Below are 26,860 nucleotides of genomic sequence, written 5' to 3' on the forward strand. Positions count from 1 at the left end.
GCTTGTCCCTTCTGGACACTTACAGGCACAGGACAGCACACACACACGCTGTAGATACAACTCGGATACGGGAGTGAGCCAACTGATCATCTTGTCCCACATCAAGGAACAAATTCCAATTTCTGATGACAAAGTACTGTCCTTTAAGAGGATGCAAAATCACGTGGAATTTCCTGGCTTGCAAATTTGACTAGAAGGCTTTCAACGGACAGAAAAGACGGTTTGCACAGCAACTTCCTCTTTTCTGAAATTTCCTTCCAGTTTTCAAGATCCTGCTGTCTTTCAGCATTTGCTGTAAGCCTGATTCTCATGCCGACCGCCATAAATGCAGCGGTGGCTCAGCAAACAGCTGCTGGGTCAGTCCCCAGCACCACTATTGGCACTACGGAGGGGGCAGGAGGGGGCACAGGGGGGATTTATTCTGCCATCATAAGTCGCAATCAGCCCATCATCAGCATAAAGGAGAAGACCTATGAAGAGCTTCACAAGAAGTGCCTGGAGAAAAACATTCTCTATGAAGATCCTGATTTCCCACCAAATGAGTCATCCCTTTTCTACAGCCAGAAAAGCCCTGTCAAGTTTGAATGGAAAAGACCACGTGTAAGTAACATGTTTGCTGGTTGCCTTTTTCTATCAATTGAAGTGTACATCCTGAGCTTACATTTTTTGCAGAAATTGTGTGTTGAAGAGGCAGGTGGAATAAACTGGAAATATATTTCCTTAGAGCTCTCTTGGGAGATGACTAGCTAGGGCTGTGAAAGCTTAGGCAATGTGTATATAATGACTAAAATCCAATAAAACAGAATGAAACAACGACAACAAAAGAGATGGAATGAAATATTTAGAAAGAGATATGGGGAATTTAATTTTCTTCTTGCATGGTTTGCCTGGGATTTTCTTGTCTGAAACCACCAAAGAAAAACTCTCCTCATTCTGCAACAAGTTACTGGGTTTGCTGAGGCTTAATTTTTTTAATGCCAACTTGTTTCACTAAACCTTTATTTTGGTATTCTGCCATTTTTCTCATGTGTGAAAATAAAAGGACAGGTTATGGTCTGAAACATGCTTTTATTCAGTTGTTCCCTGCATTGCTCATCCCGCTTACCATGAATGTGGGTATTCTAATCACTATGAAAACCCACTTTTGGCTGGTAATCCTATTCACTTTCCTGTTTTGCGGGTATTCCTCAGGTAGCCTTCCTCTTAATTTTCATCTTTTTTTTCTCCATCTCTCTCACTGGCAGAGGACTAATATCTCAGTTCCCAGCTGATTCTCTCTCCTACTTTAGAAGGAGTTACACTTTTTCCCTGTCATACCTGCTAGGCAGCTGCTCCCCTGCAGCAAGGCAGTCCCTGGGACAGTGCCTTGGCCCCGGTCTGACAGTGGGGATGTTGCTCTGAGAAGCCTCCACAGCTCCTTCTCTCTAGAAGTCTTTGGCCACTCCTTTTATATTTGCCATACCTCCCATACATATTTGCCATTTGCACCCAAATCTGTGCTTCAGTGGCAAAGTCAGTGGAGATAGATAAAACTGTCCACAGAAGTGTAACTGAAAAGCAAAAAAGACCACTAGCTCTTGTGGGTGGCTGTTACAGACGTGGAGGAAGGCCACATGCTTCTGTCACAACAACAACTTGAGCAATGTGGAGGGATCAAAATGAGTCCCCCACCTGCTGTGCCCTGTGCTCTGTCATTCCCTCATCATCACAGCTGCATCAGCCTTTGGAAAAGCATGTGAATGACTTAAATGCAGCCCCAAGTCAGTCTTGTAAAGGGATGGGATTTCTCCTCTTTCAGCAGAGGGAAGCAGTACAGCAGTACAGTGGATGAGTGCCAGCCCCCTGCAGCAGACAGACATTTCTTTAATCACTCACGAATACATAAGGTTGGACTTATTATTCCCATAGCAGCCACAGGCTGGGGACCATGTAAGACTAAAAATACATCATAAACTTCAAACCCAAAGCTATGTGGGTTTTTTTGACACAAGCCAAGACTTTATGAAGTCAAATGAATATGAAGGAGTAATACTGGGCTAAAGAGTATTTTGCTAAGGGCTTAAAGCAATCATTGAAGCACAAAATATGCTCAATTGAGCAGGCCATGTTTTGTAATAGTCTGTAGAGTTAAGAACAACTTCTGTTCTTGTAAAATTGCAATGGCTTCCCCCCCCGCCAAAGACATAAACTAGCTTATAAAATACACTCTTATAAAGTAGTAATTTTAATCACTTTGAAATTCAGGTCAGTAGTTGAATAAAACTTGATAATGTACTCTAAAAACAAACAAACAAACACAAAAAACCTCACAATCCAGAAGTCCTGAGAGAATATCCTAATGTTGACCAGTCTAGATCCTTTCCCTGTGGCATGTTATGTGCCACATACCTCCAGACACAGCAAATAAACAAGTGATCAATGTGCTCTATGGTCCCACTTAAAACAGAGGGCTCGGAAATACGCAACCTATTCCTGACTCTCTGGCTTCCTGAGTCACTTTAGCCATGGCCCCTCATCAATTTGTATCAAAGCCTCTCTACCCAGAGGTCAGGTCCTCCTCTACCACCTCCCAAAATGCTTGTCCTCTGCTGCTGCGAATGCATGAGGACTGGCCTTGTCCCTTACCCACAGGACAGGTGCTGGGCAGGGCAGCTGGCAGCCCTGGCATGGGGGCAGCAAAAAGGCCTTTGTAATTCTACCCAGCTAGTGACTGCCATGCCATGACATGAATGCACAGAGAAGACCTCCTAATACTCAATTCAGACAAAAGCCAAGTGAGAGCCCTGAAAGTTTCCCTGAGTAAAGGCTGCAGGGTCCATCCCTCCAGTGTTCTGTTCAGAGTATGCAGGACCATGGTTTAGATATATAGAGGGAAAATTAAATCCCCCTCAATTAATGCAAAATATTAAATTATTCACTCACCCACAGCAGGTAAGAGAAGCCCAAAGAGCTCTCTACACCTGCAACAGGTTATATCCAGCTCATTGACTGGCCATGCCTCTCACAACTATGTTGTTGGTGGGAGTTTCTCACAGCTGAGAGCAAGGATGAGGTCACTGACCTTTGAGAGCTGAGAAAAAGCCTGTGTTATAACACAGAATATTGAGAGGTCCTGCTGCAGTCCTGTTTGGATCTAATAACACCTGAGTATTTATTTATAGGAAGGCTGTACTGTAACACTGTGCTTTCAAACGCACCATTGTCATTCTCCTTGCTCATGGCCAAGTCACAGTATTACCTACCAAATTCAATAACTTCCCTATGGTGATCCTCTCCATAGCCAGAAAATCACCAGAAGGAGCTTTCTTTTCATAATGAGTACAAATAAAATGAAGTAAACAAATGATTGGATTTTGCTTTCATTACAAAATTAATCAGTCAGATCATCTACTGCACACATGTGAAGCTGTTTGAATTTAGTTACCACAAAATGTGGGCCTGTGCAGGTCGTACCACAAAGCAAAGGTGCCTGTTAGTGCCACCAAGATAGAATTTTCAGATTAAGATAATCCAGCTCGGGAGATCTAAAACCAGCTTGTTGTCTGACATTGAGCTGTGCCTTGAAGTGTGCAGCACAGCCATCTAAAAGCATGGTCTAGACCACAAGTGACCAAGAGACAATGAGGATACAAGTTGTCTTAGGCTGAAAAAATCCTTCCTCTGCTTGATAGGATCAGTTTAGCGTATTTACTTAGAATGCCATAGTTTACTAAGAGCAGTTTTTAAAGGAATGAATGCCTTTTGCTACAGCAGTATAAGCTGACTGGCAGATTTCCTCCTGATACAGAAGAAAAGCTAATGAAAATGTAATAAAGGTCAAATGCCATTTTTAGTTGCATGCTGCCTTTGCATTTTCCAGTGCTCCCTTCCAACTGACTCATAAGTAATCTCTTCCCAGAAAGCAGCATGCACCACTGCAAGGTTTTTCCTGGGATTCTGTTTTCCTTGCTGTAACTGACTCTTTGTAATGAAATTACAGTCTGAACTGAATCAACCCAGTGCAACACAAAGGTCTTTTGGATAGTACCAAGGCAATGTGAGGCACTTAGATCAGAGGAGGCTCTTTTAAAGGATGAATCATTGCCTCAGTGAAGTGCAGCCTGTTGGGATTCTCTGAGGTAACTTGACCTACGAGATGAAGAGCAATCCCTTACTCAGCTAGGATGACTGGAAGGACAGACCTGCCACCTGCATCTTGGACACAGGTCGTCTTGCTCTGCTGGCTTGATACCCTTCTCTGCAACTTCAGCTGTACTCAGCACAACTAGTGCAGCTGGAGATGAACTAGGGAAATACAAATTAAAATTATATCCACAGTGTGCTATACACACCTGGCCCCCATAAAGAAATGCAAGAAAAGCATTTCTGTTGTAGCTAAACCAGACCATATGATAATTGCATTATTCTCTCCTTTGCATTCCTTTACCAAGCATCCTACAAAACAAATGACCCCAAGATGCAATAAATAACTCTGAGTAACACGTGTACATTTAATATTTGGAAATACCAAGGAAATACCAACCTGACTACTTTCAGCTAAAACACAGCATGCTGGATTTCAAAGATAGTTACAATAAGAGCAAGATTGAGCCAAAGCACAATAAGAGAGTTGAAAAAACACAAAACAAACCCCTGGCATCTCAGAGTAGTTTTCAGCAGAGCACCATGGCTATGTGAGGAAGAATATTTTCAACAAAGCAAGTGAGTGGAGAAAAGCATGTAGGCATCTTAAATATCTGCTTCGACAGAACTGGACCCCAACAGCTGACCAGGGCCCAAAATACAGGACAATCTCTACATTCCTTCCCTCGAGGAAAATAAAGTGCCTGCAGGGGTTTGTGGTAGGGAGGGTGACAGAAGTTGGTCTCTCTCTCTGGCTGTATGACTAAGCCAAATACTTACATCAAAGCAGCTCTTCTTATATCTATGAAGTAGGAAAAAAGCGTGTTTGAGCCAAGTGAAACTACTAGACCTGAAACATGAGTCTGGGAAAGTCCAGGGCTACCCTGATGAGATGAGATGAGATGGTGCTACCTACTATAGAGGTAGCATCAGCTGTGCCTGTGTGCTGCCACACAAGCAATTGTCAATTGTTTGTTCTGTCTCCTTCCCACTCTAGACCCAACATCTTTCAACAGATTGGGACTAGAAGGGGAATGCTTGGCTTCATTCCCAATGCATTGCATTCTTTGACCCTTTTAATGCCTCAACATATCAGTTACTGCGAATTGGGCATAAGATGATTTTAAAATAATTTAGTCTGGTCCTGTGAGGGTTTTTTCATCTACTTGCTCTCCTGTCTCCTCCAATGTTCTGTTTTTTTCATTACTGTGCAGAAAAAATATTTCCTCCAGTTCTTCTCATTTTAATGTGTTTTCACATTACAGCACAGAGGGAGCACCCCAGGCTCAATATTAGATCCTGTAGATGCATGGGGAAAACTCTGACTGAAGTCTGGAACATCCAGATTCCAAAACATTTTCATAGTGAAACTCTGCAGATGAAAACCGTGGAAGAGGTTTTGATACCACAAACTATCCTATAGGAAAATATTCGGAAACTGCCTTTACTTCTGTGCTAAATAGGCATCATAATACATGCTTTTCCTGCTCATCTATCTGTATTTGCTTTGCAGGAAATCTGTGAGAATCCACGGTTTATTATTGGTGGAGCCAACAGAACAGATATCTGCCAAGGAGAATTAGGTATGAAATTCTTACTTCAACTCTGCACTTTTTAAAATCTGCATCATTGTTTAGCTCTCACTTAATAGTCTTTTGTTTCCAAGGTCATATCTTAAATCCTCTTAGTGAGTCCTTCACTCAGTAGCATTGTTGACTGCTACTGATCTGCTTAGCAGCAATCTAAGCAAGAACTTTTAGTGAAAGATTTGCATGACACAGGGAATTCTTAATGCAGGTAACAGTGCTCATCAGATTTTAGGCTTTTTCTAGAGCACAGGGAATATCATCTGTTTAGCCTCTGTGTATCCAGCCATGAAAAATGCCCATAAGCATTTCTAGAGCACAAATAGATAAAGTGCTAAAGTACTGCAGAACATATGGAGAATCATGGTCTACTGAGAATTAACATGTCACTCTGCAGTACCTCAAATTTTCTGTTTGATTCTGTTTGCTCTCTCCCTTCGTTTTGTCTGCTGCTTCTGCTCATTTACAGGTAACTGCTGGTTTCTGGCTGCCATTGCTTGCCTGACACTGAATAAAAAACTACTCTGTAGAGTCATACCTCATGACCAGTCCTTTATACAAAACTATGCTGGCATCTTTCACTTCCAGGTGGGTCACTCTGTGTAGTGGTAAGCACATGTATTTACCCAAGACTCAGCTCTTGGCATGCTCTTCCGTCTTTCTCCACCCTTTGGAAGCATGAGTGACAGCAGGGAGGAAAAGGGATTGAATTACCTCACCCCAGACTCTTCCATCAGGGCAGTCACAGAAGGGCCAGCCAAGAAAAGCAATTAGGGAGCATTAACCTACCAAGGAAACATTTGCAGATTGCACCATCCTGGGTGTAAGGAGTAACAACAGGTGCCTGGTCCTGCCTCACTGCTCAGCTAGAGCACTACAGCCAGCACAGACACACGGCACTTGGCAAAAGCAGCTATTTTTAGGCCCACAAATAGCTGGTCTGTCAAAACAAGTTATCGAAGAACTTCTTATTCAGAAAAGATTGACTGCTTTCCACATTTCCTTTGGTTCACTTAAGGAACATTTCTGCCCAGGGGAATTCAGTAAGGTTGCCTCCCTCACATTAGCCATCAGTTGTGGCCACATTACAAAGCAGTTAATTCCCACATTTCTCCTCTCTCAGCCTGACTTTTCAGCCAGACTTCCCCTCCCTGCACCAAGTCAATCCAATTTTAATTTTCTTCTGTTTGCCTTTGAGCAGTTCTGGCGCTATGGAGACTGGGTGGATGTCGTCATCGATGACTGCTTACCCACCTACAACAACCAGCTGGTCTTTACCAAGTCCTCCCAGCGCAACGAGTTCTGGAGCGCCCTCCTGGAAAAGGCCTATGCAAAGTAAATCAAACTGCAGGGCTGTGCCGGGCTCCCCAGCAAGGCTCTGCCTGGGGCACTGCTTAAACCACTGCATACAGCATTTAGAAACACACAGAGAATATACCTGGATACACCAATGCCTTTTCACATGCCTTGGAGTTGGGGATGGGTTAAAGTGTATTTTCTAGGAAGTTTTGCTGCTCATTCAGAAAACTACATCTGATTTTCAGCATACCTTTCTTTTTTTTCTGTGTGCAGGTGGCATGTTTTATAACTTTTAACTTGTGAGTCACCAGGCAGGTGGTTTGTGGGTTTTTAGCATATATGTTTACATAGCTGTTGTTAGGCACTCATAATATGGTTATAAATATATAGGCAGGTATCTACACCTGCCTAAAATAATAATTTTCTTTTCTCTTTTCAAGACTCCATGGGTCATATGAAGCTTTGAAGGGAGGCAACACCACTGAAGCCATGGAGGACTTTACCGGAGGAGTCACAGAGTTCTATGAGATAAAGGATGCCCCTAAAGATATCTATAAAATCATGAAGCATGCCATTGACAGAGGATCCCTCATGGCCAGTTCCATTGATGTGAGTCCATGTGAACTTTGCAGATAAGAAATGACAGAGAGAGGGACCTTTCCATTCATAACCAAATATGTACCACCTTTGGAACTGCTTGGTTTAGGCCACAAAGAAAACATCCATTTTTAGGAGATGGAGTAATCCACCCTAGAGACCAGTCATTAGCAAACAGTGAGAGCCAAAAGGGAGATAAACAGAAGCAGAACATGGAGGTGCAAAGAACAGGTGCAGTCAGCAAAACCACCATCCCTTCCCCCTCAAGACCCTAACCCAGTGAAATGAGGTTAGTATGAGGATGCTGCAACTCTGTTAAGACACAAATATCCATTTCAAAGATGTTAAGTGTACAAATTGACATTTTATTCTCAACGTGGCTTCAGACTGTGTTCCCTTTTTGTGGAAAATTTAAAAGTTAAAAAATTAATATTCTATGGAGTACCATATTTCAGTAAAGGTAGGAGAACAAACAGCGCTATTGACCATTGTAGATAAGTATGGACATGAGGAAAAAGAGAAGTAATCTAGGCTATCTTTTACCATGATACTTTTCTCCCATTCTCTGTGCCAGGATGACCTGGGTTTTTCCTATGGATCAGCTCCTCGGAGCAACATTGGGGAACTGATTGCTCGCATGGTGAAGAATCAAGAAAATGCACAGATGACTCAGTCCACTGTAGACTACCAGGGGATTGAGGAGAGGCCGGCCTGGGTATGTCTCCTAAGCAGTTGACTTCAGAATGCTTTTTTTCTACAGACAATTACAGAAACATATCACCTATGCTTTTAAATCCTTTTTCGGTTTCACAGGATAACACTAATGAAATGTTGTTATGAATGCTGTTTGCCATGTGTGTTAGAAGACTTCAGTGCTTTCCGACACAATGACTGATAATTAGAGGGCTTCACTGATACTGAGGCTTTAAAGGGCTGTTGGCTTGTGACACAGGCTTATAATTTGCAGAACAAGAAATTTATTCGTGGATTTCATCAAGTCTCTTGCTTGAATAGGGTGGAGAGAATGAAAAATTTAAAATACTAGAATAGAGCATGATCCTTGAATGTGCATAGAATGTCAAAGAAAGATAAAAGCAAGCTCTGCATAGTCCTCAGTCAAGTCAAAAAAGCTCTTCATAAACTTATTTTGAGACAGAGTGCTCTGCTTTTAATGGAGGAGAGTCTGCTCTATGGATCCTCTTTTTTGATACTGCCAACAAAGTCCTCGTTAAAAACGCCTAACAAGGAAAAGGAAAAATGTTTTATATGTGTGATGAAATACAAGTATCTCCAGCATATCCACCTAATTATCTAGCAAAATAAAGAGATAGATGTTAAAAACCTCTAAGAAAAAAATCCCATACTGGACAACTTAGAAGCTTTCAAATCTGTAGAGGGACGCTTTGCTGCCTTCTCTGTGTCAGGCAGCTGTCACACCTTGCCCTTTAGGGAACTGCATTTCTATGACAATGTAATAACATCTTTTGTTTTATAGGGGTGTGGGGAAGGGTGGGAGAAAAGCAACAACAAAAAAAACACCAAAGAAAAATCCTCCATGATTACATCACTCACAGCTTTTGAATGTGCACTTTCTTCTGCGTTTGCAGCAGAAATAGCTGATTTTTTTTCTCTTCTGACATCCATACTTAGTTCTTCCTAAAAGACCGAAATGGTGTCATTCTTTGGGAAAGACCAGTATGACCATTCTGTTTTGCAAGCATGGCTGCCCAAACCACCCATATCTGGGGGGAGAATTTCCTCCTCAGTGACTGTCCACTAAAAAAAGATTGCAAAGTTCTTTCTATACTTGTTGCCCCAGCAGCTGTTGTGCTGCTGGTTATTGCATATTCCTGAACTATCATCAGGTAAAAAAATCAGGACTGATGGAAAGAGGCAGATGAAACCCTTCCAGATCCTGAACTTTGAGAAGTTTTCTTAATGTTTAAGAACATTAACAGAAGTTAATGTTCTTAAACAGAAAGAAGAGAAAGGGGTTCTGACAAGTAGTGATGGCAACAACATGAGAAGAAATGAAGAAAAAAGGAAATGGGTGTGAGGTTATAGTATGAAAATAGAATCAAGGGAAAAGAAACCAAATAGGTGCTGAAGTGAAATAATGGAAAACAGTTGCAACATCCAGGAAATATTTGGATGAGATCCTCCCTGTGAAACATTTCTGTGTGACTTCACTAATTGTCTTCAGGATCTAGCCCTGCCTTTTTCATGCCATCAGATATGTCAAGAGGGAGTGACAGAGTTACTGACAGGACCTTGCAGGCATCTCTCAGCAACAGACACAAAGAAGAAGGGAAAGTTTTGCTCGTGGTCCACACACACGTGGCAGGGTCTGCCCCTCTCACCACTACTGGAGATCTCTTGTACAAGTACAGCAGGCTATGTGCATCTCCCAATGCTCCCAGGTCTCACAGATAGACAAGTAAAAATCCATCAGACACACTAAAAGCTGATGAGTAAGACAGCAAATGCATTTACACCTGAGCAACACAGTTATGCCCTTCCTGAAAATTAGATGCAATGAAATATCATCAGTTAGCAGGAACAGTGTATTAAATAGGGTATTTGAATGTCATTGTGATAAGATAGCAACCAGGCAGAAAGATAGAAGTATTCTAGGTGTTGATTTGCTCTGCTGTTTACCCAGTTCATGTGTAATAACCTTACTGAGGTATACAAGAACATACTATCCTAGAAAAGGTCTTTTAGCCTCCAAGAGTTCTTGTAACACAAAAAGCTAATTATTTGATTAAGCATGCTATATCCTGCCATGTTCCAAGCACAAAAAGCAATAGTCTACAAAAAAGGGGGAAAGACACCAGAAAAAGTCTTTTCCAATTGATGATACCAACTTTTTTTATTTTTAATTCATGCTTCACTCCTTTCTAACCATCAACATGAATTCTATGGGCGCTTAGCTTGATCACTTTGCCAAACACAAAGAGGAGAACAAGGCAAAAGATCCTGTCACCCGAACGGTGTCACCCCTCCTCCAAAACCCCTGTGTGGCAGCACCTGCGCTCGAGCAGGCAGCTGAGCTTTGCGTGAGTCCCACGGGTTTTTCTCTCTGTCCACCAGACCATAGTGCCGATGCAGTACGAGACACGGATGTCCTGCGGGCTCGTCAAGGGCCATGCCTACTCCGTGACGGCCGTGGAAGAGGTACGTGTGCCGCTCCCTTCCAGCTGTGCGCAGCTGCAGCCGCCGCTGGCCTGGTGCCGGGCACGGCAGCAAAGCCATGGGAGGCAGGAAAAGCGAAACTAATTATGAGCCAAGGAATCAAAATTACATTCAAATAAGTAAAAATCTTGTGGAGAAAGAAACCTATCCGAGTTTTGGCTCTCTGGGGAAATGTCCACTTGGGCAAAGGTGGTCACAGGCAGCCACCTCCTGGTCTTACAGCCTTGCCACAGTCACCCCAAGAAGATCAGGCTGGAGTGTGGCCCTGAAAAGCACCATCACTTAAAGGTGTGCTAACAGGCAGAACATTTTCTTTTGAACCTCCTCTCAGTCTACTCTTGTTGCATTCTTTTTTCCAATTAGACTGTATTTAAAGGAGAAAAAATACGTCTGGTAAGGCTGAGAAACCCCTGGGGCCAGGTGGAATGGAATGGAGCCTGGAGTGACAAGTGAGTAAAACAGCTTCATATGATTTGAAAAAGGAGTTGCAGCTTTATTTGCCTTTATGCAGCTTTTGCATGACCCTGATACTCAGTGATGAGGTATCTGGATTGTCTTTGTTTAATTTTGAAGTTGATTGTGTGCTTAGCTGAAGCTGTAAAAATAAAAAGAGTATCTAGTAAGATGTTAAGAGAGGCTTTAAAAAATGGAAATTAAGACAAAACTCAGTCTAATGATACTTTAAATCTGCTTTTACTGTCCATTTTCAAAACAAGATGTGACAGTGAAAAATTCCTTTAAGTTATGAAAGAAGTGAATTAAGCAAGATGTCAGTGTTTTCCTTAAAGGAATTTCAATAGGTGAGCCAGCAATGATAATCTGCAAACATCTTTTTCTTCAAGCTAAGTAAAATTAACACAGTTCAGCAGATGTTTGAGAGCTGCTAAGAGGAATTCTGAGAGGAAGACAGAGAGAAGTAGGACAGCTGCTTCTTTTATTTGGGCATATGAAGAAAAGGATTGAGAACAAATAGTTGCAAGGCTTACAAAGGAAAAATTATGTGCAGGTAGCAAGATGACTCTTGATATTTCACTCCATGAGGCTGAAGTGTAGAAACTAATGAAAACTGTATTGCAAATCCTAAACTAACTTGTTTACTCCTTTGAAGGTCAGAGGAGTGGGACTCTGTTAACGAAGCAGAGAAAATCCGCCTGCAGCACAAGGTTGTGGAGGATGGGGAATTCTGGTAAGAGCATCAGTCTAAAACCTGTGCTTCTCTAGGAAATATGCAATCATAGCAAAAATGAATGACATTGTGCTACTACAAATCTGCTAAAGCCATTGCAGTGATCTCTGCTCCCCTTCATATTCCCAATAAGCCCCGCTCTGTGATCCTCTCATTCTTCTGCCAGGGATTATTCAGTGCCATCAGCACAGTCTGCCTAATTATGCTACACTTCCACAAGCTCTCCATCACCTTTCCTACATATCATCCTCTCAGCTCAGTTTCCCTGAGTTTGGAGCTGTGGTAAACTGGCGAACGAGCAGACCAAAAGCATTTTGAAAACGTGGCACTCCCACTGCAAACTTGCCCCAGTACTGACAGTGCTGTTGGTCACCATTCTCCACCTCTCCAGGGCTTTTCAGACAACTGCAAACCATGTAAATGAATTTGGGTTTAATCTCCCATCAATTCCTCCAGGATATCATTTCAAGATTTCATGAGGCACTTTACAAAGCTTGAGATCTGTAACCTCACACCTGACACTCTGGAAGTGGATAAATTCCAGACCTGGACTGTGTCAGTCAACGAAGGACGCTGGGTGAGAGGCTGCTCAGCTGGAGGTTGCCGCAATTTTCCAGGTGAGCAAAGGGTCTTGAGATATACAGCCTCTTTGATGGAGACTAGGTTAGATCCCAAAGGCTGAGTCATACCACAACCTGGTTAGTGCTCAGCCATAGGAAAAGCCTTGCTTCCTCAGTGGGCAAGGCATGAGATTGGTAGCTGGAAATCTTCTGTCATTATGCTGTAACAGAACATCGTAAGCCCAAAAGGCACCCCTGGCAGCAATAAATCATTGTTCAAATACTTCACTGTGCCCCAAGTAAAAGGGATAAATTTCACCCTAACAATTAGATTTCACTTGGGAAATTCACTCTTGTGGTTTAGCAATAGGTTTAGGGACTTCAGAACTTTATCAGATGACAGTTCTCCATACATCCTCATTAGCTATGCAGTTGTTAGAACTAAGTAACAGCCATAATATGTAAAAAACCCCATATATGTCTTAGCCCAAATCTAACCTTTCCCTCAGGAGTCATAGGCAGAGAATTTAAAAGTTCTCTTTGATCATGAGCATCATTAGAAGACTGAAGCTTTACGTGTTTTCTTTGGGTTGCTGGTGGGATTTCACAGATACATTTTGGACCAATCCCCAGTATCGCTTGAAGCTCCTGGAGGAAGATGATGATCCTGAGGATGAAGAGGTTATCTGCAGCTTCCTTGTTGCACTGATGCAGAAAAACAGGAGGAAAGAGCGCAAGCTGGGAGCCAACCTGTACACCATTGGCTTTGCCATCTATGAGGTAACAGCTCTAGATTTTCCTTTTTGCACTGTAGGTGCAAATCCTGACAAGTATGCATTTACCAAGAGAGTCACTGAATCATTCAGGGTGATTACATCGATTTTTACAATTTTTGCTTTGCAAGGAAGTCAGAAATTCTGGAAGAGAGGAAGGAAATTTAATTCAGTCTAACTGCTCGTACCATAGTCAGGGTTTACCCGTCCATTAAGTAAGCCACTTTGTAGGCTTTTATAGTGACCTAATGCCAGATTTTAGCATATTCCTTTCCATATATTCTTCAATCTCCCTTTTGTCCTTTCTGAAACTTAGCATTTCATTGGCAGAAGAGTGTGAAAAAGAAAACAGACATCCAAGACTCATACATAGCAATTAACCTCTGTTCCTGGTATTGACTTGATGAAAAAGTCAATTACTCAGTCCCTTGCACAGCCATATTTGGTTCAAATTTTAGCTGACTTCATGTAGATGCCAAGAAACCTAGAAAGGAAGAGGGAAAGGGCTTATCTGATTATGGGCACTTTAATTACCATGTCCCCAGAACTCTAGGTGAATGCCTTTCTGTATGACCTATAAACATGTGGACTCCCCTTGCAGCTCTGACTGTTTCTTCTCTCTGTTTCTCCCTAAGGTGCCCAAAGAGGTATGCGCAGAACGGAGCCAGACTGACATCTTGGTGTATACCCACAGCTAGTGTTACTGTAGTGCCTGTCAGTAAGTCAGCAGGAGACTGTCCAGTCAAGTTTATTTTCAGGGATGTAACAGCATAGAACTGCTAACCTTTTTATTTTGAGAGTTTATTAGTAACATTTTGTGAGTATTTTCAGTTCCTTCTCACTCATACCCCATTCTCACTTGGACCTTTTCCTCAGTGCTTCTTTTCTCTTCTGTGGTGGCCTGGCTGTCACCTGCACAGTTGGTCAGAGATCCAGGAAGCAGTGTCTGTGAGGGCTTAGCCTCTGCACTCCATGCAGAACCACCCTCAGCCACTTGCATTTCCTCCTAAAAATAATACAAATCACCTACATTCTGGTATTTTTTAATTGCCTACATTAATGGTGTTTTCAGACATTGAAGAAAGCTTATTGAAACTACACAGATTACATTTTTCTGAGCCTGACAGTAGCAGAATCATTGGCATCACAAGTTTTGCTAACAAGCTGACCTGTAGGCTGTTAGCTGAAAAACATGAGGATGACAGTCTGAATTGTCTTTTTGCCGAGTATCTTACAGATTGTTATTTCTGAAAAAAACAACCTGCAATTGTTCTTAGCCCATGATTCCTGGCTTAGTTTTCATGTTTTAACTAATGCAATGTTTGTCACATTTGTTTAGCAGATACAGAACCCATTTTTGTCTAGACAAGGACATGTTTCCACTGAAAGCACCTTCACTTTACCACTCTGCATGTAAGAGTTTGCTTACACCGTTCCTTGGCACACACCCTCCAAGGAAAGTGCCAGAGCTTTGGTTACACACAACCCAGCATCTAGCAAAAGAGTCAGACACAAGTGCCTACACAGCACAGGTCAGCCACACAATCTGCAGGTGGGCTCTGGAGCAGCCCTCAGAAGCCAACTAGACTCAGTCAGTAGCAATTAAAAGGCGACAGACTCAGCAGCTGCCACCACCACCACTCAGCTCTGTGCTTGATAAGCTGCTGCTCCCTGTGTTTTCTGTCCCAGCCATGCACTGCCCACATGGCAGCCCACCTGGGCAATGGGCAAGACTTCCTTGAAGACAAATTGGCTCATTTGTTCTGCAGATGCATGGTACTAAGCACCACTTGCAGAAGGATTTTTTCCTCTACAATGCCTCCAAAGCCAGAAGTAAGACTTACATAAACATGCGAGAAATCTCTGAGCGATTCCGGTTACCTCCCAGCGAGTACGTCATCATCCCATCGACATATGACCCCCACCAGGAGGGAGAATTCATCCTCAGGGTCTTCTCAGAGAAAAGAAGTCTTTCAGAGTAAGTTGCAGAGACATTTATCTGGCCACATAGAGGGAGCAACCTTGCTACTCTCCTAAAGTCATGTTATCAGTTTGCTAAAACCTGCTTTTTATTTTCTTAACCTCATTAGAAACTCCCAGCTGCAAACTCATTCCCCAAGGTTACTTTATAGACTAACAAGAACCTGCTTTGTATCGTTCTTTGGAGAAGCTTACTGCTTGCAGGATATCCTTTGCAAACAAACCATTAGCCATTTACATAAGGCTAAAGAACTTTTGTTTTACTCCCAGTTCACTGTTATCAAGGCTCTTTACAGGAGTAAGCCAGGTGGCAGCCGTCCTGGAAACAGTACTTGGAATGTTCAGCTCAAACTGGGAAAAAGTTGTTCCTAGAGCCAGCAGCTGTAATGCTGGAAGCCACCCCATACCACTGACTGCTTGGAAAGTTCAAGTGGCTCCTTTAAAACCACCTGAAGAAACAAGCAACTTTGGGAACAGCAATTTTCCTGATTTATTAATTTTCTGCTTTCTACTTAGGGAGGTTGAAAACATGATTGAGGCAGAGCGTCCATTGGTAAGTACTGTCCATGTCCTCTTTAGTGTATAGGGGTAGGGAGGAAGAACACAATACCTAGGGAAACCTACAGCAGGAAATAATTTGCAGCTACATGACAGCATGTTTATTACAAATTCTCATCTTTTTTCTCATCAAGATACTTCTGTTGACACTTCTTTATATATGCTGCTTTCTGAACTTTTTTTCAGACCAAAATGTTTTTGCAGATTCGAAATGTGATCCTGGCATAAAAAACCAGGATGCTAAGCATTGTCTTTTCCTCCATCAATGGAGATTATCCATTTACCAAGGGAGGCCTAGATCTGTCTCCTGAGATACTTTCTTCGTGAAATTGGCATCTCATCTAATAAAGAAAAAAAACAACCTTATTTTGAAGTACCTGCTTTCTGAAAAGGGATCCTAATAGCACTCTGATTCAAAATAACATCCATGACAAGTTCTAACTCTTCACCCTGGAGTTTTACGCATCTTTGTGGGAATATACTAGAGCTAACAATACAATTATTCTTGAAAAAAAAAATCAGAGGAAAGTTCAATCTCCACCACACTGGCAGGGTAGGAAAAAGAAAAGGGATACTCAGAGCCAAAGAGATTTTATTCAAACAAGAAAAGGCTGAAATGAGACACAATTTTGCTATGGTTTCTGCAATGTGTTTCCTTCAGTATGCCATTTCTTGGTGAGCGCATGTTCCCTCCTTTTTAGTGATTTGAAAGTTGTATAAATATGGAAAATGGGAAGATTTGTGTGAGTATAGGAACTGGAAAAATAAATATGAGAAAGGGAAAAATAAAAAATAAAAATTTGCCATCAGCTCTGCATAATCTGATCAAGCACTTTTTAATTTTGTCTCTTCATGCAGAAGAAAAAGGGCAAGGTAGGTGCCTGTGCAATGTGCGAAGTGCCAGCAAGGCAAAGAGCATGTGCAATGCATGCGCAGGGGCAGAGTTGTTGGTATCATAATTTTCTCTGTGTCTGCAAAATGACCTAGTTAATGAAGGGCAGTGGATACGAGGCCATTTGCATGCAGCAAATTTTGTCTTCCTACATTAGATTCTAATGAAATAGCATTAGGATCATATACTCCTCTCACTCAAAGGGGTGGTGAAAGGGTAACAAACTATTCAGCTTTATCCGCTCAGTCTTCTGGGTTGTTAAAACCGTTCTTCCTTCTTGCCCCCTTCACAGGCAACACAACACCCCTTGCTAATGAAAAGCACCCCTTCTCCAGACATGTGCCCTCACACATTGCCTAGTGAAGCAGCCACCCTCCTTTCCTGAAGTTTCTGCACACCAAAGTCCAGGATTCTATTTTTGATTCAACACAACACGTTTTGGACCTTGAAAATATGATCAGATATTTTAATCCCAAGACAGAGTGATTGCAATTAATACTCTAGAGTAATATATTCACATCATGTAGCAGTTTTTTCCTTGTTTAAATGCACCAAACCAGAACAATGACACGTGGCTGCTTATAGCTGAATGCTTCAAGAATCAATACCGAGAAAGAACATAACTAACAAGCACCTACACAAATAACTCCTTTTCTGTGTACAATTCACATTTGGTTTGTTTTCAGTGCTACTGTCCTTCATTGAGGGGCAAGCTCATCAATTTAAGTGATGAAAATCTGGGAGGCTTACTTTGCTTAAAAATAGGGGCAAAACCCCTCAAAAAACCAGACAAAAACCCCAACTAAAACACCAAAAACAAAAACACACAAAGAAATCCCAAACAAAAGCAACAACAAACCAAACATATTCAATTTCTGTCTTTCGCTCAAGGAAATCTAGAATCCAGAAATTGTACTATTTTACAAAAAGACTTTTGCAGCTTTTTTTAGCACGAGAAGAGCAGTAACTGCAGACATTTTTCCATCTTTTTTTTAATCCTTTCTTTTCTTTCATTCCAAGAAATAGTTTCTCTTGTCATGCTTTCAAGAGCAGTTGTTGTTGCCGCATGCACTTTCTGTGGAATGCTTGTGACCGAGTATTTTCCTTTCCACTATTTCTTGTGTAATTTCCATTTCTCTTTTGCTCTCTTCTTCTTCTAGCCTATCATCTTTGTTTCTGACAGAGCGAACAGCAACAAGGAGCTGACAGCAGATGAAAATGCTGGCAAAGATGGTGAAAAAAACCAAGCAGATGAGAAAAAGGTTTCTGCAGCAAGTGGCAGGGGGGAAATAGGGCTTGGTCTGGCTAGTACAAGAGTGGCTGGAGAGAGCATAGGGATGGGGCAAATAGGTGTCCTGAAATACTAAACAGCTTCTCATCAAATCTTAATATGATTTGCATCTGGTTTGTGTGGATCTAATGGGCATGAGCACAGAGAGACTGTCCCTTCAGTTATTTAACAACTCTGCAGGAGGATTTGGTTGCTTGAAAACATCTCCTGGTTGCTCTCTTATATCACAGTTGTGAGAGATTCCTTCCCCACATTCCATTCACTGCCACTCAGCCCCCTGAGATGATACTGCTTTACAGAGGGCAATGCACAAATTGCGCCCAAGGGCTGCAGAAACTCCTGGCAATGACCACAGCCTCTCCTGCTACCAACTACACGCCTCTATCCTAGTCTCTGTCGGCCAGTGGTAAAGGACAGGTAAACCCAGGAGATCCAGCACTCCCTCTTTTCCCCCACTACCAGAGAGGAGGAAACAGAGTAGCAAATTCAGAGTTTCTGCCTGCAGGTGGGTGAGACAACATATCGAACAGCCAGATCCCACATCCAGGCTTGTGGCATCTAGAGGCATGGCTGGACCATCTGCTTACAGGAAGAGTGCTGTTCTGCTGCATGACTGCCAGAGCATGCAGATGGAAAAGTGGGAACCAGCCTAAACTTCCCTCTGCATTTAGACAAAGGAAAACAAGAACTCAGCCAAGAAATTCACTTTGTTACCTGTAATTTTCATTACCCTTTTCAGTATCAGCTTCAGAGTTCAGGGTTGCACTTTCCACGTGTCCGAGAAACCTTCACATTTCTCGTTTTCCTCTGTCTCATATGCTAATTGTCTTCAGCAAGGGTCCTCTACACCATAAAGAGTTCTCAAATAGTCATTTATAGCCTACAGGCCAGCTGTGAGACAGATATTGTGCCCCTGCCCATGACAGGTGGGCTTGAATGAGATAATATTTAAGGTCCCTTCCAACCAAAACCATTCTTTGATTCTCTGATATGCCTCTTCTGCTCCAAACTTCTCTTTTGCAATCTTTTGGAACAAAAAATTAGAAGATAACTGCCAGTGGCAGTAATTATTTAGGCTCCTTCAAATAGAAAAGAGAGTAATGGTATGAACAAATAAAATTAAATACTCAGTCGTTTTAAGGAATAGAATTAACAAAAACATGGAGAAAGGAGTGGGAGGACAATGCATTCCTCCAAAGGCCTCCAGATTCACTAAGATGATCCCTCACACAAGTGAGCCACCCAGGCCCTTTCTCTTCTCCACTGGGCTCAATATGTATCTCTTCTTTGCTTCTCTCTTTTCAGCGTTCTTCAACAAAAGCTCATGAAGAGAGTGAAGAGCAGAAACAGTTCAGGAATATTTTCCGACAGATTGCAGGGGATGTGAGTATGCAATCAATCCCTGTCCCTGTCATGAAAGAAGCCTGGCCACAATAGCTCCTAAATCAACTTATCCCTGGATTCAAAACACTGAACATAAAAATTTCCTTTGCATTTCCTCCCATCAAATTCTCTTTGCAATTTTGAGATAAGTAAAATAAAATAAAAACCCCATTAAGTATACAGCTATCCTCATATGTATGTATAAGCTATTCCTACTTTGTCTGAGGGAGTCTTATTTAAAGTTAGCCATTTTCTTCTATCTCTCCTACAGGATGCTGTTTTACACAGCAAGTATGAACAAGTTAGAAATGCAATGCCTTCTGGTACATGCTTAACAAGGAAAGTTAAAGATAAAAAAACAGAGCAAAGAACTGCATAAATCCACTGGCTGCAAATGGGATGGGGGAATTTTCTGATTTTGCTATTTGACTTACATACTGGCTTGAAATTATCAGTCATTCTTCTAGTTGTAGTTTAATGAGTACCATTATATGGTAACTTCAAATTTACCTTGTACTGCAGCCTCAGGAAAGAGTTGGACTAATGTTTATATGAAGAGGAATGCCCTCTGTTCTGAAATATGTATACACTTTATTGAAAAGTGACCAAAGACTTCAGACTTCTATCATATCCATCCAGAAAATTATGTTTCATAAAGAACATTGTAACCAATGATATTCTCACCATATTTCCTTCAGGACATGGAGATCAATGCTGAAGAACTTAGGAATGTTCTCAATAATGTCGTAAAAAAATGTGAGTTTGAGTATGTTTTTACTAACCCCTGACAAAGAATTTTGTGACAGAGCATAGCTACCCACTTTGAGTTGCTCTCTAAAAATTATTGATGCTTTCAAACTCAGAAATTTCCTAGTTATATTTTCATGGACATTGCATCTGAGACTTAACAAGCTGAACTTTTCACAGAGATGATCTCTACAGGTTGTTAGTACTGATAATCTAGAAATGAGCAGATGCATTCATTGGAATAACCACACGGGACAATAATGCAACTCTCAGAGTCTGCAAATGCCCTTTAAATAAAATTTCTAGTGGAGAGGCAGACCTTTCTCCCTGTTTTGCAAATTTTAACCTACAGTCCCTGGATTTGCTTATAACCTAGAAGTTAGTTTTGAGTTTTCTAGAGTTTTTTATTGTATATAACAAGTCAAGAATCGTAAAGTAATATCTAATTCACAGACAATAATATTACTGAGTCTTTTCAGATTTCTCTCTCACTCATTTCTTACTGGATGAAGGAAGTAGGTTTGGCTTTTACTTTGATTAGACTTACACCTGAGAGAAAAATCACTTGCTGATTTGCATTCACCTGGGATCGTTTGTTTCAGATAAGGACCTAAGGTCAGAAGGGTTTGAATTGGAATCCTGCCGCAGCATGATTGCTTTAATGGATGTATCCTTTTCTGGTGAAAAGGGAGTGCTTGAAACCACTTGAGTCCATTTATTTTTCACCACCACGTGCACACAACTTAGTAACAAAGCAGCAAATTGTACTCTGTAGTCAGGTAAAAAAGCACTCCTTGTTTGGCACATCTTGATTCCAGTCATCTTAACATTAGCATAATTGGCAGAGAAAAATATCCCCAAAAAGAAAGCTACAGAATAAATATATCAGTCAGTATGACACTCTTCTTTAGGAGACTGGTCATATTATGTACTAAAGCATGATTTTTTGATTATTATATTTAAAACAAATTCAACGTAACTATAGTTCTTGCCAATAAACTTATATATGCCTATAAACGTATATCTATGTCATTAAGCTTATAATGTATCACATATTCTACTGTGTGCTCAGCTAACAATGCAGGCAGAACTTGTCTGGAACAAGTGCAGTAAATCACACAAAAGATGCCACATGGTTACCTCTGCCACAACCACCCTCAGTTTTCCAGTTTGATATAACACAATTTTGAGAGAATGTAAGTACATTCAAACATAACCAGAACAGAAGTGTAACTCTAACCCACAGCCATAATGGTTGGAGCCTAAACACATTTTTGAAAAGAGCTTTAGTCAACATTTGGCTTATTTCTCAATTCATTTTAAGCAAGGCAGAAAGAGGTTCACTCCAGAATAAAGCTCAGTTTTCTCAGAAAACAGTAGGCAAGTTTCACATTTGGAGGTATTTCAGAAGAGCCCACTAAAACATCCTACTCCTGCACTTTTAAAATAGTTCCAGAGGCAAAGCTGTGTCCTGTACCAGAAGCTTGGTTCTACACAAAGTACAGGTAGTACTTCACACTCCGGAAGCACTATGCTATGCACAATAACCAAAATGTTTACAAATGTTTTACTGCACAGCTGAGTCAACTCTTAATGTTGAGGAGATCCCCAACCCAGTTTTACATTCATCCTTTCACCAGTAGTTACAGACTTAATTGTACCCTAAAAATACTGTGTGTGTTTTTACCTGAATGTTTGTGTCACAGACAGATGGCTCAGGGAAGATAAACTTCGATGAATTTCGGCATCTCTGGGACAAGATTAAGAGCTGGCAGGTACTTCTGGTATCTTCACAGCTCTTTCACAGCTTCTGCAGTGCAAGTGTTCTACAGGAAAACCAGAACTCTCCACATGCACTCCATCAAACAGAAAGACTAAAAAATAATTATGAATTAGCTTCAAAAATGATAAATAATGTCTCTCCTCATCCTATTTTGCCTAAGCAAATAGCCTGAACCTGTCATGTAGAGCCTTCCCTCATGCAAATAGCACAGAGGCATACAAATTGAAGGAGGAGGCTGATGGGAACTAGAATTAGGCCTCAACAATAGCTTAATTAGGGCAATCAAGAGGGAGTATTACCACGATAAACTCAAATCAAACAAGGAGAGTCTCAAGGGGAGAGATCTTTTTGCTTCTCAGAGATTGGATCTAAATTATTTTACTTTGCAACTGAGAGGGACTCTGTGCTAACAACCCAGACTGCCCAGCAGTGGCAATATAAGACACATTGCAAACCCTCCAGGTGCCTGAGGCACACATCCCATACTCACTCAGTGGGTCCATTCAGGAGAACAAATTTTTATTACTGTTTTCTGTGGATTTTTGTTTTTCCAGAAAATTTTCAAGCGTTACGACACGGATCATTCAGGAACCATTAACAGCTACGAGATGCGCAATGCAGTCAATGATGCAGGTACTTTCCCCACTGCAGTGTCCAACAGCTGAAAACCTTGTTTAGTTTTGGTGTATCACAGGGTCACATCACAGAACACAGTGCTCCCTTTTAAGGGCAGATCCTAAAGAAATTATAATTTTTTTATTCCCCTGACAGAGCTTCTCAAATATCCAAGCGGCAAGCCTTGTATGTCTTGCCAGCCAAATAGACCTCTTCGGGCCTCTTTAATACAGTTAGTGATGCTTTGTTCTCTTAAGGATGTCCTGCTCAGGGAGACCAGGGAGTGCTGAAGACATTTACTCTCATTTAAGCCATGAATTCTATACATTTGTGTAAGTAACAAACGAAGAACAGTGGAAACCCCTCAACTTAAGTATACAGGCACTGAAACCGGGATGGAGTAGGTCCACTGTCCAAGTTTGCAATTGTGTGAACATTCCTTGAGTCATGTCAATGTTTCTTCAGTACTGAGTCATTGTGAGTTCAATCTCTCCTACCTGCATAGCATGAAGAAAGTTTTTTTTCAAAACTCCAGTTAAGGAGATTCATTTTGAAAAGAGAGACTTTGGACTTTTCTTGCTTGACTCAGACACACCAGTGTGCTGCTTCCCCTGGGGAGCAGGCCCCCCCCACAAATACCTTTACCAGGTCTCTAAGGGAGCATGATGACCTCTTTGATCAGAAAATCTGTAGTATCACTATAAACCTAGATGGGATGATTTCAGTGGCACTTCGTTTTCAGTAGTATTTTGGCACATCAAGGAACAGAAACAAATGGCTATCTATATGGGTAACTTTTATTTTCCATGTTTCTGTTCTCACCAGGGAAGTTGTCACTGTAAAAAGAGAAAATATTTAAATACCTCCTGCAATGACTTTAGAACTAAGAACATTTCAGAGTCTTACAGCACATAAGCTGTGCATGACCTCGTATTTAGCCAACAAACAGTTGTACCCAAACTGTGACAGACCCTTTCAAAGGCACAGGCCGCAGCATTCAGCGCCAAAGTTTGGTCCCACCACACCAAGGAGTTGCCTCCTTGTCTATTTTTTGACCACTATTTAATAGTGTTTTTATAGCACCTTCCTCCTGCACTTTTGTCCCCAGGTTTTAGCTATTTGCTCTGAACAGGCCCAGCTGAGCCATCAGGCCCCTGTGGCTGCAGCTCTCCTCTTCACACTTACAGCCTGAGGTAACTTACATGCTAAGGGCCTCTCAAATTATAACTTAAAGACATTGCTCCTGGTTTAGGAAGGCAGCTGGACACAGTGGAGACCCCATACCTCATTTTGTTTAGCAGCTGCAGCAGGACCTTCCAAGGCCTGAGCCTTGGCTGGGCCAGGGCAGCGCCTGTGGCCAAAGCCCTCAGGGAGCGGCGCTGTCCCCGCCCCAGCCCAGCCGTGCCCCCTTTCTGCTTCTCTGCAGGGTTTCGGCTGAACAACCAGCTCTACGACATCATCACCATGCGCTACGCCGACAAGAACATGAACATCGACTTTGACAGCTTCATCTGCTGCTTCGTGCGCCTGGACGCCATGTTCCGTGAGTGGCTGTTCCACGGCACTGCCTCCCCTCTGGCCCCCGAACACAGCCATGGATCCAGGGAACAGCTCGGGTTGGAAAGGGCCTTAAGGATGACCTGGTTCCAACCCCCCTGCTGTGGGCAGGGACACCTCGCACTGCACCAGATTGCTCAGAGCCCCATCATACGCACAGCAAAGTTTGTTCACAGCACTACTGCCGATGTAGGGTATTAATTATTAAAGATACATGCTTAGACAATATAAGATGACAAGTTGTCTCCTACAAACATAAAAGAAACCATTGTGTTTCTCCTTGAATGAACTGATGAAAAACGCAGCAGAAACACTTGCTGACCCCACATGTAAACACCTGTACAAGCTGGCATTTCACAATGGGAGCATCATTTGATTTCCTGTCTGGGAATCATCTTTACTCACACAGTAACCTAATCTACTCCCTGTATTTTTGCTTCCTTACTTTAGGGGCATTCCACGCCTTTGACAAAGATGGAGACGGCATCATCAAGCTCAATGTCCTCGAGGTAAACTGCTTTATGAGAGTATGTCTAACACAATATCGCAATACTAAATTTTAATTGTAATAATCATTGTACATGTTTTCAACGGAGAACTCTAGGAATAGAGTTCATCTGAAATTGCCACCTAATTGGTAAGAAACCCCAAAACCTCCTAAAATTTTGCTACCAATTTTATGCAGAAAACATCCATGATCTGCCAGTCTGTAAGACTCCAGTTAGTGCTGAAGGGCACGGCTGCAGTCTCTGGATATCATTTTTAAACTGTATCAGACTTTTGAGATTTTTTTAAATGAGAATTTAGATCAAACACAGTGATATGGTATTAAATGATAATGAGGCTTAGAATAGTTCTTTACCTTTTAAACTCTATTAAAAAGAATTAAGAGTTTCAACTTCAGAGCATGTCCTCTGTCAAGGGAGACTGTTAAAAACACCCTTCACTGTTTGAAGGGAAGGTGAAATAGGAGCAAGAGACTCAAGAAAATTCCCTACTGCCACTTTACCTCATGCTAAGTGACAGCAAGCAGCTGCCTTCCAGCTAGAGATGATGGTGTCTTCATACAATTTGTGGGAGGACAGCAACAACTCTTCCACCCTTTAACTCTTCTTTCAGTGGCTGCAGCTCACGCTGTACGCGTAACACCAGAGCCAGCGGCCACCCTCATCAAGAACACACTGAAGACTTCCAAGGAGCCAGCACTATTCATCCCAGGGGCAAACAGGAACACTTCCTAATTACATCATCTACTCCCCAAGATGAACAGCACATGGGAAGAAGCCCTTGCAAAAAGAGACCATCATACTCTATTGGACAGGACAGTGTGCATATTTTCTAACTACTTTTATAGCATCCTGACATTTTTCCTTTCGACAACAAGGATTAACTTATTGATGACTGAATTAAGCTTTCTCTGCATGGTGAAGACAAAGAGAATACATAATTCTTCTGCTTCTGCTGACAATTGGAAAGGTCTTCCCTCAAGTCAGGTGAAACTGGGACTGTTTTCTGAAAGTCAGTGGTGTTTACTGCCATCTTGGTCATTAACTCTTTGTCCTGCTCTTGGTACTATCCTTTCATCTCTTTGTAATGTTTACTGAATATTTCACACGAGATTGTGCTAATTTCATTAATAGTATGCAACCCAATGACTCAGTTAGAGATTTGGCTGTGCAGGTTGGATCTCTGCTATGTAGAAATGGGAGAGTAGGGCACGATAGACTGCAATACCAGAGTACAGCTTGATCTAATGTCTCAGCAGAAGTATCAGAACTGAGCATATGGCTCTCACTTTCACCACCCATCCTAATTAAAAATGTACACATTTTAAGTGTTTTCCATTGTAATGACATTCCCCATAACACTGAGAAACTTAATTGCCATTTGAGGCAGAAAACTCTTATGCATACAAATTTATATATCTATACACATATATTTCTCCCACCCCAGGTCCTATTTCCAAACACTACAATGCATTTCTTTATTGCAACAAGTGACTTGCAGTAGAATCAGATACTATGTCAGCATGAACACTTTGGGAATATTATTCCAGTGGGCAAGTACAATTAGTTTAATGGAACCAAAAATAAAATCAACTGGATTTTGGCGTAGGCTTTTTGATTTTATTCTAAAAGAAGAGTTGAAGATGAAATATTGAACACCCTTCCACCATCCTCCTGAACATACAACAGCTTTTGGAGTTTATGGCAACTGTGAAATTGGCTTAGTATCTCAAATATTTGCCAGTTTACTCCTTGAATACATTAAATCATCAACAACCAAATTTTAAAAATCCACAAAAAACAAACAAACAAACAAAACCCCAAAACAAAAAACAAAAAGCCCAAAAAAACCACCAAAAAACAAAAAAAAAACAAAACAAAACAAAAAAAACCAAAAAACAAAAAACAAAAACAAACAAACAAAAAAAACCAAAACAAAACCGAAAAAAACCACAACCAAACCAAACTAAACCAAACAAACCACTTGAGAGGTTCCCTTGCTACCAGCTTAAAGGATGACAGGTTTTCACAAGTACAATATAAAAAAACCACAAAAACCCAAACATGCAAAGAAGACCAGACTTCGTCAGAACATTTTAATTAGTTCTCTAGTAGCAAAGGTAGCAAAGCAATCCATTAATGTAAAGAAAAATTTTAAAAACAAATCATAATGCCCACTCAAAATTATTTCAGTGAGTAGTATGTTTAACTGACAGGTCACTAAGAAGCA

At 41.5% G+C, this 26,860-nt stretch overlaps 1 protein-coding gene across 3 annotated transcripts; it reads left to right on the forward strand.

The window, feature by feature from the left end:
• Nucleotides 1-26,238, forward strand: CAPN3 (calpain 3). Of its 3 annotated transcripts, XM_066321252.1 has the most exons (24): nucleotides 1-600; nucleotides 5,636-5,705; nucleotides 6,178-6,296; nucleotides 6,910-7,043; nucleotides 7,448-7,616; nucleotides 8,179-8,319; nucleotides 10,698-10,781; nucleotides 11,163-11,248; nucleotides 11,908-11,985; nucleotides 12,442-12,602; nucleotides 13,156-13,325; nucleotides 13,954-13,965; nucleotides 15,088-15,296; nucleotides 15,815-15,851; nucleotides 16,715-16,729; nucleotides 17,909-18,010; nucleotides 19,345-19,422; nucleotides 20,121-20,178; nucleotides 20,772-20,836; nucleotides 21,876-21,944; nucleotides 22,507-22,585; nucleotides 23,994-24,110; nucleotides 24,575-24,633; nucleotides 25,244-26,238. In XM_066321252.1, exons 1-24 carry the CDS (start codon nucleotides 310-312, stop codon nucleotides 25,268-25,270), a joined length of 2,430 nt encoding a protein of 809 aa, XP_066177349.1. In that variant the 5' UTR covers nucleotides 1-309; the 3' UTR covers nucleotides 25,271-26,238. The 3 variants fall into 3 exon arrangements, with proteins under 3 accessions (XP_066177349.1, XP_066177350.1, XP_066177352.1); XM_066321253.1 differs by lacking the exon at nucleotides 16,715-16,729; XM_066321255.1 differs by lacking the exons at nucleotides 16,715-16,729; nucleotides 17,909-18,010 and having other exon boundaries at nucleotides 2-600.
• Nucleotides 26,239-26,860: the final 622 nt, after the last annotated feature.

The sequence above is a fragment of the Sylvia atricapilla genome, chromosome 6 (assembly GCF_009819655.1).
Source record: "Sylvia atricapilla isolate bSylAtr1 chromosome 6, bSylAtr1.pri, whole genome shotgun sequence".
Classification (NCBI taxonomy): Eukaryota; Metazoa; Chordata; class Aves; order Passeriformes; family Sylviidae; genus Sylvia; species Sylvia atricapilla.

Bases quoted from the DNA above. Each gene is read 5' to 3' on its own strand.
- CAPN3 (XM_066321252.1), top strand. From the start codon at position 310: ATGCCGACCGCCATAAATGCAGCGGTGGCTCAGCAAACAGCTGCTGGG. The intron at 601-5,635 runs GTAAGTAACATG...TTTGCTTTGCAG, and splicing joins TTGAATGGAAAAGACCACGT to GAAATCTGTGAGAATCCACG. The intron at 8,320-10,697 runs GTATGTCTCCTA...TCTGTCCACCAG, and splicing joins TTGAGGAGAGGCCGGCCTGG to ACCATAGTGCCGATGCAGTA.